Below are 15,001 nucleotides of genomic sequence, written 5' to 3' on the forward strand. Positions count from 1 at the left end.
GTCAGGCTCGATCACAGGCACTGTGTCAGGCTCGATTACACACACCGTGTCAGGCTTGATCACACACATGGTGTCAGGCTCGATCACAGGCACAGTGTCAGGCTCGACCACACACAGTGTCAGGCTCGATCACACGCACGGTGTCAGGCTCGATCACACACATGGTGTCAGGCTCGATCACAGGCCCGATCACAGGCACAGTGTCAGGCTCGATCACACGCACGGTGTCAGGCTCGATCACAGGCACGCTGTCAGGCTCGATCACAGGCACGGTGTCAGGCTTGATCACATGCATGGTGTCAGGCTCGATCACAGGCACGGTGTCAGGCTCGATCACAGGCACGGTGTCAGGCTCGATCACAGGCTCGTTCACACACATGGTGTCAGGTTCGATCATAGGCACTGTGTCAGGCTCGATCACACACATGGTGTCAGGCTCGATCACACACACGGTGTCAGGCTCGATCACACACACGGTGTCAGGCTCGATCTCAGGCAGTGTGTCAGGCTCGATCACAGGCACAGTGTCATGCTCGTTCACAGGCACGGTGTCAGGCTCGATCAGACACACGGTGTCAGGCTCGATCACAGGCAATGTGTCAGGGTCGATCACAGGCACAGTGTCAGGCTTGAACACAGGCACAGTGTCATGCTCGTTCACAGGCACGGTATCAGGCTCGATCACAGGCACAATGTCAGGTTCGATCACAGGCACAGTATCAGGCTTAATCACACACACGGTGTCAGGCTTGATCACAGACATAATGTCAGGCTTGATCACAGGCACAGTGTCAGGCTCAAACACAGGTACGGTATCAGGCTCGATCACAGACACAGTGTCAGGCTCGATCAGAGGCACAATGTCAGGTTCGATCACAGGCACAGTATCAGGCTTAATCACACACACGGTGTCAGGCTTGATCACAGACAGAATTTCAGGCTCGATCACAGGCACAGTCTCAGGCTCGAACACAGGCACAGTATCAGGCTTGATCACAGACAGAATGTGAGGCTCGATCACAGACACAGTATCAGGCTCGATCACAGGCACGGTGTCATTCTAGATCACAGACACAGTGTCAGGCTCGAACACAGGCATGGTATCAGGCTCGATCACAGACACAGTGTTCGGTTCAATCACAGGCATAACATCAGGCTCGTTCACAGGCACGGTATCAGGCTCGATCACAGATACAGTTTTAGGCTCAATCACAGGCATAACATCAGGCTCGTTCACACACACGGTGTCAGGCTCGATCACAGGCACAGTGTCAGGCTCGAGCACACACACGGTGTCAGGCTCGATCACAGGCACTGTGTCAGGCTCGATCACAGGCACAGTGTCAGGCTCGATCACAGGCACAGTGTCAGGCTCGATCACAGGCACTGTGTCAGGCTCGATCACAGGCACCTTGTCAGGCTCGATCACACACACGGTGTCAGGCTCGATATCAGGCACTGTGTCAGGCTTGATCACACACATGGCGTCAGGCTTGATCACAGGCATGGTGTCAGGCTCGATCACAGGCATTGTGTCAGGCTGGATCACACACACGGTGTTAGGTTCAATCACAGGCATAACATCAGGCTCGTTCACAGGCACGGTTTCAGGCTCGATCACAGGCACTGTGTCAGGCTCAATCACACACACACAGTGTCAGGCTCGATCACACGCACGGTGTCAGGCTCGATCACAGGCACGGTGTCAGGCTCGATCACTCGCACGGTGTCAGGCTTGATCACAGGCATGGTTTCAGGCTCGATCACAGGCACGGTGTCAGGCTCGATCACAGGCATGGTGTCAGGCTCGATCACACGCACAGTGTCAGGCTCGATCACACACACGGTATCAGCTCGATCACAGGCACGGTGTCAGGCTCGATCACAGGCACAGTATCAGGCTTAATCACACTCATGGTGTCAGGTTTGATCACAGACAGATTGTCAGGCTCGATCACAGGCACGGTGTCAGGCTCGATCACACGCACGGTGTCAGGCTCGATCACAGGCATTGTGTCGGGCTCGATCACAGGCACGGTGTCAGGTTCGATCACTCGCACGGTGTCAGGCTTGATCACAGGCATGGTTTCAGGCTCGATCACAGGCACGGTGTCAGGCTCGATCACAGGCATGGTGTCAGGCTCGATCACACGCACAGTGTCAGGCTCGATCACACACACGGTATCAACTCAATCACAGGCACGGTGTCAGGCTCGATTACAGGCACAGTATCAGGCTTAATCACACTCATGGTATCAGGTTTGATCACAGACATAATGTCAGGCTCGATCACAGGCACGGTATCAGGCTCGATCACAGACACAGTGTTAGGCTCAATCACAGGCATAACGTCAGGCTCGTTCACAGACATAATGTCAGGCTCGATCACAGGCACAGTCTCAGGCTCGAACACAGGCACAGTGTCATGCTCGATCACAGGCAACGAATCAGGCTCGATCACAGACACAGTGTTAGGCCCGAACACAGGCATAACATCAGGCTCGATCACAGGCACTGTGTCAGGCTCGATCACAGGCACTGTGTCAGGCTCCATCACAGGCACTGTGTCAGGCTCGATCACAGGCAAGGAATCAGGCTCGATCACAGACACAGTGTGATGCCCGAACACAGGCATAACATCAGGCTCGATCACAGGCACTGTGTCAGGCTCGATCACAGGCACTGTGCCAGGCTCGAACACAGGCACAGTGTCAGGCTCGATCACAGACACAGTGTTAGGCTCAATCACAGGCATAACATCATGCTCGATCACAGGCACTGTGTCAGGCTCGATCACAGGCACTGTGTCAGGCTCGATCACAGGCACTGTGTCAGGCTCGATCACAGGCACTGTGTCAGGCTCGATTACACACACCGTGTCAGGCTTGATCACACACATGGTGTCAGGCTCGATCACAGGCACAGTGTCAGGCTCGACCACACACAGTGTCAGGCTCGATCACACGCACGGTGTCAGGCTCGATCACACACATGGTGTCAGGCTCGATCACAGGCCCAGTGTCAGGCTCGATCACAGGCACAGTGTCAGGCTCGATCACACGCACGGTGTCAGGCTCGATCACAGGCACGCTGTCAGGCTCGATCACAGGCACGGTGTCAGGCTTGATCACATGCATGGTGTCAGGCTCGATCACAGGCACGGTGTCAGGCTCGATCACAGGCACGGTGTCAGGCTCTATCACACGCACGGTGTCAGGCTCGATCACAGGCATGGTGTCAGGCTCGATCACAGGCACAATGTCAGGTTCGATCACAGGCACAGTATCAGGCTTAATCACACACACGGTGTCAGGCTTGATCACAGACATAATGTTAGGCTTGATCACAGGCACAGTGTCAGGCTCAAACACAGGTACGGTATCAGGCTCGATCACAGACACAGTGTCAGGCTCGATCAGAGGCACAATGTCAGGTTCGATCACAGGCACAGTATCAGGCTTAATCACACACACGGTGTCAGGCTTGATCACAGACAGAATTTCAGGCTCGATCACAGGCACAGTCTCAGGCTCGAACACAGGCACAGTATCAGGCTTGATCACAGACAGAATGTGAGGCTCGATCACAGACACAGTATCAGGCTCGATCACAGGCACGGTGTCATTCTAGATCACAGACACAGTGTCAGGCTCGAACACAGGCACGGTATCAGGCTCGATCACAGACACTGTGTTCGGTTCAATCACAGGCATAACATCAGGCTCGTTCACAGGCACGGTATCAGGCTCGATCACAGATACAGTTTTAGGCTCAATCACAGGCATATCATCAGGCTCGTTCACACACACGGTGTCAGGCTCGATCACAGGCACAGTGTCAGGCTCGAGCACACACACGGTGTCAGGCTCGATCACAGGCACTGTGTCAGGCTCGATCACAGGCACAGTGTCAGGCTCGATCACAGGCACCTTGTCAGGCTTGATCACACACACGGTGTCAGGCTCGATCTCAGGCACTGTGTCAGGCTTGATCACACACATGGCGTCAGGCTTGATCACAGGCATGGTGTCAGGCTCGATCACAGGCATTGTGTCAGGCTGGATCACACACACGGTGTTAGGTTCAATCACAGGCATAACATCAGGCTCGTTCACAGGCACGGTTTCAGGCTCGATCACAGGCACTGTGTCAGGCTCGATCACACACACACCGTGTCAGGCTCGATCAAACGCACGGTGTCAGGCTCGATCACACACACAATGTCAGGCTCGATCACAGGCACGGTGTCAGGCTCGATCAAACGCACGGTGTCAGGCTCGATCACACACACAATGTCAGGCTCGATCACAGGCACGGTGTCAGGCTCGATTGCACACATGGTGTCAGGCTCAATCACAGGCACAGTGTCAGGCTCGATCACAGGCACTATGTCAGGCTCGATCACAGGCACAGTCTCAGGCTCGAACACAGGCACAGTATCAGGCTTGATCACAGACATAATGTCAGGCTCGATCACAGACACAGTGTCAGGCTCGATCACAGGCACAGTGTCAGGCTCGAACACAGGCACAGTGTCATGCTCAATCACAGGCACGGTATCAGGCTCGATCACAGACACAGTGTTAGGCTCGATCACAGGCATAACGTCAGGCTCGTTCACAGACATAATGTCAGGCTCGATCACAGGCACAGTCTCAGGCTCGAACACAGGCACAGTGTCATGCTCGATCACAGGCAAGGAATCAGGCTCGATCACAGACACAGTGTGAGGCCCGAACACAGGCATAACATCAGGCTCCATCACAGGCACTGTGTCAGGCTCGATCACAGGCACTGTGCCAGGCTCGAACACAGGCACAGTGTCAGGCTCGATCACAGACACAGTGTTAGGCTCAATCACAGGCATAACATCATGCTCGATCACAGGCACTGTGTCAGGCTCGATCACAGGCACTGTGTCAGGCTCGATCACAGGCACTGTGTCAGGCTCGATCACAGGCACTGTGTCAGGCTCGATTACACACACCGTGTCAGGCTTGATCACACACATGGTGTCAGGCTCGATCACAGGCACAGTGTCAGGCTCGACCACACACAGTGTCAGGCTCGATCACACGCACGGTGTCAGGCTCGATCACACACATGGTGTCAGGCTCGATCACAGGCCCGGTGTCAGGCTCGATCACAGGCACAGTGTCAGGCTCGATCACACGCACGGTGTCAGGCTCGATCACAGGCACGCTGTCAGGCTCGATCACAGGCACGGTGTCAGGCTTGATCACATGCATGGTGTCAGGCTCGATCACAGGCACGGTGTCAGGCTCGATCACAGGCACGGTGTCAGGCTCGATCACAGGCTCGTTCACACACATGGTGTCAGGTTCGATCACAGGCACTGTGTCAGGCTCGATCACACACATGGTGACAGGCTCGATCACACACACGGTGTCAGGCTCGATCACACACACGGTGTCAGGCTCGATCTCAGGCAGTGTGTCAGGCTCGATCACAGGCACAGTGTCATGCTCGTTCACAGGCACGGTGTCAGGCTCGATCAGACACACGGTGTCAGGCTCGATCACAGGCAATGTGTTAGGGTCGATCACAGGCACAGTGTCAGGCTTGAACACAGGCACAGTGTCATGCTCGTTCACAGGCACGGTATCAGGCTCGATCACAGGCACAATGTCAGGTTCGATCACAGGCACAGTATCAGGCTTAATCACACACACGGTGTCAGGCTTGATCACAGACATAATGTCAGGCTTGATCACAGGCACAGTGTCAGGCTCAAACACAGGTACGGTATCAGGCTCGATCACAGACACAGTGTCAGGCTCGATCAGAGGCACAATGTCAGGTTCGATCACAGGCACAGTATCAGGCTTAATCACACACACGGTGTCAGGCTTGATCACAGACAGAATTTCAGGCTCGATCACAGGCACAGTCTCAGGCTCGAACACAGGCACAGTATCAGGCTTGATCACAGACAGAATGTGAGGCTCGATCACAGACACAGTATCAGGCTCGATCACAGGCACGGTGTCATTCTAGATCACAGACACAGTGTCAGGCTCGAACACAGGCACGGTATCAGGCTCGATCACAGACACAGTGTTCGGTTCAATCACAGGCATAACATCAGGCTCGTTCACAGGCACGGTATCAGGCTCGATCACAGATACAGTTTTAGGCTCAATCACAGGCATAACATCAGGCTCGTTCACACACACGGTGTCAGGCTCGATCACAGGCACAGTGTCAGGCTCGAGCACACACACGGTGTCAGGCTCGATCACAGGCACTGTGTCAGGCTCGATCACAGGCACAGTGTCAGGCTCGATCACAGGCACAGTGTCAGGCTCGATCACAGGCACTGTGTCAGGCTCGATCACAGGCACCTTGTCAGGCTTGATCACACACACGGTGTCAGGCTCGATCTCAGGCACTGTGTCAGGCTTGATCACACACATGGCGTCAGGCTTGATCACAGGCATGGTGTCAGGCTCGACCACAGGCACACTGTCAGACTTGATCACAGGCACAATGTCAGGCTGGATCACAGGCACAGTGTCAGGCTCGATCACCTGCACAATGTCAGGCTCGATCACAGGCACTGTTTCAGGCTCGATCACAGACACAGTGTCAGGCTCGATCAAGACACGGTGTCAGGCTCGATCACAGGCATTGTGTCAGGCTCGGTCTCAGGCACATTTTCAGGCTCGATTACATGCACAATGTCAGGTTCGATCACAGGCACAAAATCAGGCTTAATCACACACACGCTGTCAGGCTCGATCACAGACATAATGTCAGGCTCGATCACAGGCACATTGTCAGGCTCAATCACAGGCACGGTGTCATGCTGGATCATAGGCACAGTGTCAGGCTCAAACACAGGCACAGTGTCATGCTGGATCACAGGCACGGTGTCAGGCTTGATCACAGGTACGATGTCAGGCTCGATCAAAGGCATGGTGTCAGGCTCGATCACAGGCACGGTGTCAGGCTTGATCACAGGCACCCAGTCAGGCTCGATCACAGGCACGGTGTCAGGCTCGATCACAGGCACGGTGTCATTCTCGATCACAGGCAGGGTGTCATTCTCGATCACAAGCACATTATGTCTGTGATCACAGGCACGTGGTCAGGCTTGATCACAGGTACGATGTCAGGCTCGATCAAAGGCATGGTGTCAGGCTCGATCACAGGCACGGTGTCAGGCTTGATCACAGGCACCCAGTCAGGCTCGATCACAGGCACGGTGTCAGGCTCGATCACAGGCACGGTGTCAGGTTTGATCACAGGCACGGTGTCAGGCTCGATCACAGGCATGGTGTCAATCTCGATCACAGGCACAATGTCAGGCTCGATCACGGGCACGGTGTCAGGCTCGATCACAGACACGGTGTCAGGCTCGATCAAAGGCACAGTGTCAGGCTCGATCACAGGCATGGTGTCAATCTCAATCACAGGCACAATATCAGGTTCGATCACAGACACAGTGTTAGGCTCAATCACAGGCATAACGTCAGGATCGTTCACAGGCACGGTATCAGGCTCGATCACAGGCACAATATCAGGTCCGATCACAGGCACAGTATCAGGCTTGATCACACACACGGTGTCAGGCTTGATCACAGACATAATGTCAGGCTCGATCACAGGCATGGTGTCAGGCTCAATCAAAGGCACAGTATCAGGCACGAACACAGGCACAGTGTCAGTCTCGAACACAGGCAGGGTGTCATGCTGGATCACAGGCACGGTGTCAGGCTTGATCACAGGTACCATGTCAGGCTCGATCACAGGCATGGTGTCAGGCTTGATCACAGGTACGATGTCAGGCTTGATCACAGGTACAATGTCAGGCTCGATCACAGGCACGGTGTCAAGCTTGATCACAGACATAATGTCAGACTCGATCACAGGCACAGTGCCAGGTTCGATCACAGGCACAGTATCAGGCTTAATCACACACACGCTGTCAGGTTTGATCACAGACATAATGTCAGGCTTCATCACAGGTACGATGTCAGGCTCGATCAAAGGCATGGTGTCAGGCTCGATCACAGGCACGGTGTCAGGCTCGATCACAGGCACGGTGTCATTCTCGATCACAAGCACGGTGTCAGGCTTGATCACAGGCACGGTGTCAGGCTCGATCACAGGCATGGTGTCAATCTCGATCACAGGCACAATATCAGGTTCGATCACAGACACAGTGTTAGGCTCAATCACAGGCATAACGTCAGGATCGTTCACAGGCACGGTATCAGGCTCGATCACAGGCACAATATCAGGTCCGATCACAGGCACAGTATCAGGATTAATCACACACACGGTGTCAGGCTTGATCACAGACATAATGTCAGGCTCGATCACAGGCATGGTGTCAGGCTCGGTCAAAGGCATAGTATCAGGCACGAACACAGGCACAGTGTCAGTCTCGAACACAGGCAGGGTGTCATGCTGGATCACAGGCACGGTGTCTTGCTCGAACACAGGCACGGTGTCAGGCTTGATCACAGGTACGATGTCAGGCTCGATCAAAGGCATGGTGTCAGGCTCGATCACAGGCACAATATCAGGTTCGATCACAGGCACAGTATCAGGCTTAATCACACACACGGTGTCAGGCTTGATCACAGACATAATGTCAGACTTGAACACAGACATAATGTCAGGCTCGATCACAGGCACAGTGTCAGGCTCAATCACAGGCATAACGTCAGGATCGTTCACAGGCATGGTATCAGGCTCGATCACAGGCACAACGTCAGGTTCGATCACAGGCACAGTATCAGGCTTAATCACACACACGCTGTCAGGCTTGATCACAGGTACAATGTCAGGCTCGATCACAGGCACGGTGTCAGGCTTGATCACAGACATAATGTCAGACTTGATCACAGACATAATGTCAGGTTCGATCACAGGCACAGTGTCAGGCTCAATCACAGGCATAACGTCAGGATCGTTCACAGGCACGGTATCAGGCTCGATCACAGGCACAACGTCAGGTTCGATCACAGGCACAGTATCAGGCTTAATCACACACAAGCTGTCAGGCTTGATCACAGGTACAATGTCAGGCTCGATCACAGGCACGGTGTCAGGCTTGATCACAGGTACGATGTCAGGCTCGATCACAGGCACGGTGTCAGGCTCGATCACAGGCACGGTGTCAGGCTCGATCACAGGCACGGTGTCAGGCTCGATCACAGGCACAGTATCGGGCTTGATCACAGGCATAACGTCAGGCTCGATCATCGGCATGGTGTCAGGCTCGATCACAGGCACTGTGTCAGGCTCGATCACACACACGGTGTCAGGCTCGACCAAAGGCACAGTGTCAGGCTCAACCACAGGCACTGTGTCAGACTTGATCACAGGCACATTGTCAGGCTCGATCACAGGCACGGTGTCAGGCTCGATCACAGGCACGGTGTGAGGCTCGATCAAAGGCACAGTGTCAGGCTCGATCACAGGCACACTGTCAGACTTGATCACAGGCACAATGTCAGGCTCGACCACAGGCACAGTGTCAGGCTTGATCACAGGCACAATGTCTGGCTCGATCACAGGCACAGTGTCAGGCTCGATCACCTGCACAATGTCAGGCTCGATCACAGGCACCGTGTCAGGCTCGATCACAGACACAGTGTCAGGCTCGATCACAGACACGGTGTCAGGCTCGATCACAGGCATTGTGTCAGGCTCGGTCTCAGGCACATTTTCAGGCTCGATTACATGCACAATGTCAGGTTCGATCACAGGCACAAAATCAGGCTTAATCACACACATGCTGTCAGGCTCGATCACAGACATAATGTCAGGCTCGATCACAGGCACATTGTCAGGCTCAATAACAGGCACGGTGTCATGCTGGATCACAGGCACAGTGTCAGGCTCAAACACAGGCAGAGTATCAGGCTTGATCACATGCATGGTGTCAGGCTCGATCACAGGCACGGTGTCAGTCTTGATCACATGCATGGTGTCAGGCTCGACCACAGGCACAGTTTCAGACTTGATCACAGGCACAATGTCAGGCTCGACCACAGGCACAGTGTCAGGCTTGATCACAGGCACAATGTCTGGCTCGATCACAGGCACAGTGTCAGGCTCGATCACAGGCACAATGTCAGGCTCGATCACAGGCACCGTGTCAGGCTCGATCACAGGCACCGTGTCAGGCTCGATCACAGACACCGTGTCAGGCTCGATCACAGGCACGGTGTCAGGATCGATCATAGGCACAATGTCAGGCTCGATCACAGGCACATTGTCAGGCTCAATCACAGGCACGGTGTCATGCTGGATCACAGGCACAGTGTCAGGCTCAAACACAGGCACAGTGTCATGCTGGATCACAGGCACGGTGTCAGGCTTGATCACAGGTACGATGTCAGGCTCGATCAAAGGCATGGTGTCAATCTTGATCACAGACATCATGTCAGAGTCGATCACAGGCACAACGTCAGGTTCGATCACAGGCACAGCATCAGGCTTAATCACACACACGCTGTCAGGCTTGATCACAGGTACAATGTCAGGCTCGATCACAGGCACGGTGTCAGGCTTGATCACAGGTACGATGTCAGGCTCGATCACAGGCACGGTGTCAGGCTCGATCACAGGCACGGTGTCAGGCTCGATCACAGGCACGGTGTCAGGCTCGATCACAGGCACAGTATCGGGCTTGATCACAGACATAATGTCAGACTCGATCACAGGCACAGTGTCAGGCTTAATCACGCACACGCTGTCAGGCTCGATCACAGGCACGGTTTCAGGCTCGATCACAGGCACGGTGTCAGGCTCGATCACAGGCATAACGTCAGGCTCGATCATCGGCATGGTGTCAGGCTCGATCACAGGGACAGTGTCAGGCTCGACCAAAGGCACAGTGTCAGGCTCAACCACAGGCACTGTGGCAGACTTGATCACAGGCACATTGTCAGGCTCGATCACAGGCACGGTGTCAGGCTCGATCACAGGCACGGTGTGAGGCTCGATCAAAGGCACAGTGTCAGGCTCGATCACAGGCACAGTGTCAGGCTCGACCGCAGGCACAGTGTCAGGCTCGACCACAGGCACACTGTCAGACTTGATCACAGGCACAATGTCAGGCTCGACCACAGGCACAGTGTCAGGCTTGATCACAGGCACAATGTCTGGCTCGATCACAGGCACAGTGTCAGGCTCGATCACCTGCACAATGTCAGGCTCGATCACAGGCACCGTGTCAGGCTCGATCACAGACACAGTGTCAGGCTCGATCACAGACACGGTGTCAGGCTCGATCACAGGCATTGTGTCAGGCTCGGTCTCAGGCACATTTTCAGGCTCGATTACATGCACAATGTCAGGTTCGATCACAGGCACAAAATCAGGCTTAATCACACACACGCTGTCAGGCTCGATCACAGACATAATGTCAGGCTCGATCACAGGCACATTGTCAGGCTCAATCACAGGCACGGTGTCATGCTGGATCATAGGCACAGTGTCAGGCTCAAACACAGGCACAGTGTCATGCTGGATCACAGGCACGGTGTCAGGCTTGATCACAGGTACGATGTCAGGCTCGATCAAAGGCATGGTGTCAGGCTCGATCACAGGCACGGTGTCAGGCTTGATCACAGGCACCCAGTCAGGCTCGATCACAGGCACGGTGTCAGGCTCGATCACAGGCACGGTGTCAGGCTCGATCACAGGCACGGTGTCATTCTCGATCACAAGCACATTATGTCTGTGATCACAGGCACGGTGTCAGGCTTGATCACAGGTACGATGTCAGGCTCGATCAAAGGCATGGTGTCAGGCTCGATCACAGGCACGGTGTCAGGCTTGATCACAGGCACCCAGTCAGGCTCGATCACAGGCACGGTGTCAGGCTCGATCACAGGCACGGTGTCAGGTTTGATCACAGGCACGGTGTCAGGCTCGATCACAGGCATGGTGTCAATCTCGATCACAGGCACAATATCAGGCTCGATCACGGGCACGGTGTCAGGCTCGATCACAGACACGGTGTCAGGCTCGATCAAAGGCACAGTGTCAGGCTCGATCACAGGCATGGTGTCAATCTCAATCACAGGCACAATATCAGGTTCGATCACAGACACAGTGTTAGGCTCAATCACAGGCATAACGTCAGGATCGTTCACAGGCACGGTATCAGGCTCGATCACAGGCACAATATCAGGTCCGATCACAGGCACAGTATCAGGCTTGATCACACACACGGTGTCAGGCTTGATCACAGACATAATGTCAGGCTCGATCACAGGCATGGTGTCAGGCTCGATCAAAGGCACAGTATCAGGCACGAACACAGGCACAGTGTCAGTCTCGAACACAGGCAGGGTGTCATGCTGGATCACAGGCACGGTGTCAGGCTTGATCACAGGTACAATGTCAGGCTCGATCACAGGCACGGTGTCAGGCTTGATCACAGGTACGATGTCAGGCTTGATCACAGGTACAATGTCAGGCTCGATCACAGGCACGGTGTCAAGCTTGATCACAGACATAATGTCAGACTCGATCACAGGCACAGTGCCAGGTTCGATCACAGGCACAGTATCAGGCTTAATCACACACACGCTGTCAGGTTTGATCACAGACATAATGTCAGGCTTCATCACAGGTACGATGTCAGTCTCGATCAAAGGCATGGTGTCAGGCTCGATCACAGGCACGGTGTCAGGCTCGATCACAGGCACGGTGTCATTCTCGATCACAAGCACGGTGTCAGGCTTGATCACAGGCACGGTGTCAGGCTCGATCACAGGCATGGTGTCAATCTCGATCACAGGCACAATATCAGGTTCGATCACAGACACAGTGTTAGGCTCAATCACAGGCATAACGTCAGGATCGTTCACAGGCACGGTATCAGGCTCGATCACAGGCACAATATCAGGTCCGATCACAGGCACAGTATCAGGATTAATCACACACACGGTGTCAGGCTTGATCACAGACATAATGTCAGGCTCGATCACAGGCATGGTGTCAGGCTCGGTCAAAGGCATAGTATCAGGCACGAACACAGGCACAGTGTCAGTCTCGAACACAGGCAGGGTGTCATGCTGGATCACAGGCACGGTGTCTTGCTCGAACACAGGCACGGTGTCAGGCTTGATCACAGGTACGATGTCAGGCTCGATCAAAGGCATGGTGTCAGGCTCGATCACAGGCACAATATCAGGTTCGATCACAGGCACAGTATCAGGCTTAATCACACACACGGTGTCAGGCTTGATCACAGACATAATGTCAGACTTGATCACAGACATAATGTCAGGCTCGATCACAGGCACAGTGTCAGGCTCAATCACAGGCATAACGTCAGGATCGTTCACAGGCACGGTATCAGGCTCGATCACAGGCACTACGTCAGGTTCGATCACAGGCACAGTATCAGGCTTAATCACACACATGCTGTCAGGCTTGATCACAGGTACAATGTCAGGCTCGATCACAGGCACGGTGTCAGGCTTGATCACAGGTACGATGTCAGGCTCGATCACAGGCACGGTGTCAGGCTCGATCACAGGCACGGTGTCAGGCTCGATCACAGGCACGGTGTCAGGCTCGATCACAGGCACAGTATCGGGCTTGATCACAGACATAATGTCAGACTCGATCACAGGCACAGTGTCAGGCTTAATCACGCACACGCTGTCAGGCTCGATCACAGGCACGGTTTCAGGCTCGATCACAGGCATGGTGTCAGGCTCGATCACAGGCATAACGTCAGGCTCGATCATCGGCATGGTGTCAGGCTCGATCACAGGCACAGTGTCAGGCTCGACCAAAGGCACAGTGTCAGGCTCAACCACAGGCACTGTGTCAGACTTGATCACAGGCACGGTGTCAGGCTCGATCACAGGCACGGTGTCAGGCTCGATCACAGGCACGGTGTGAGGCTCGATCAAAGGCACAGTGTCAGGCTCGATCACAGGCACAGTGTCAGGCTCGACCGCAGGCACAGTGTCAGGCTCGACCACAGGCACACTGTCAGACTTGATCACAGGCACAATGTCAGGCTCGACCACAGGCACAGTGTCAGGCTTGATCACAGGCACAATGTCTGGCTCGATCACAGGCACAGTGTCAGGCTCGATCACCTGCACAATGTCAGGCTCGATCACAGGCACCGTGTCAGGCTCGATCACAGACACAGTGTCAGGCTCGATCACAGACACGGTGTCAGGCTCGATCACAGGCATTGTGTCAGGCTCGGTCTCAGGCACATTTTCAGGCTCGATTACATGCACAATGTCAGGTTCGATCACAGGCACAAAATCAGGCTAAATCACACACACGCTGTCAGGCTCGATCACAGACATAATGTCAGGCTCGATCACAGGCACGGTGTCAGGCTCAATAACAGGCACGGTGTCATGCTGGATCACAGGCACAGTGTCAGGCTCAAACACAGGCACAGTGTCATGCTGGATCACAGGCACGGTGTCAGGCTTGATCACAGGTACGATGTCAGGCTCGATCAAAGGCATGGTGTCAGGCTCGATCACAGGCACGGTGTCAGGCTTGATCACAGGCACCCAGTCAGGCTCGATCACAGGCATGGTGTCAGGCTCGATCACAGGCACGGTGTCAGGCTCGATCACAGGCACGGTGTCATTCTCGATCACAAGCACAGTGTCAGGTTTGATCACAGGCACGGTGTCAGGCTCGATCACAGGCATGGTGTCAATCTCGATCACAGGCACAATGTCAGGCTCGATCACGGGCACGGTGTCAGGCTCGATCACAGACACGGTGTCAGGCTCGATCAAAGGCACAGTGTCAGGCTCGATCACAGGCATGGTGTCAATCTCAATCACAGGCACAATATCAGGTTCGATCACAGACACAGTGTTGGGCTCAATCACAGGCATAACGTCAGGATCGTTCACAGGCACGGTATCAGGCTCGATCACAGGCACAATATCAGGTCCGATCACAGGCACAGTATCAGGCTTGATCACACACACGGTGTCAGGCTTGATCACAGACA

At 54.3% G+C, this 15,001-nt stretch overlaps 1 protein-coding gene across 1 annotated transcript in view; it reads right to left on the reverse strand.

Annotated features, from left to right (window-relative positions):
- The window catches only part of LOC137324830 (calphotin-like), an 85,323-nt gene that overhangs the window by 64,204 nt on the left and 6,118 nt on the right, over positions 1-15,001 (reverse strand). Inside the window, exons 4-5 of the mRNA XM_067989557.1 lie at positions 10,372-10,476; positions 10,156-10,284 (exon numbers count right to left, since the gene is read on the reverse strand). Of these exons, the coding sequence (XP_067845658.1) occupies positions 10,156-10,284; positions 10,372-10,476 (234 nt within the window). The remainder of the gene's footprint in view (positions 1-10,155; positions 10,285-10,371; positions 10,477-15,001) is intronic.

The sequence above is a fragment of the Heptranchias perlo genome, chromosome 8 (genome assembly GCF_035084215.1).
Source record: "Heptranchias perlo isolate sHepPer1 chromosome 8, sHepPer1.hap1, whole genome shotgun sequence".
Taxonomy (NCBI): Eukaryota; Metazoa; Chordata; class Chondrichthyes; order Hexanchiformes; family Hexanchidae; genus Heptranchias; species Heptranchias perlo.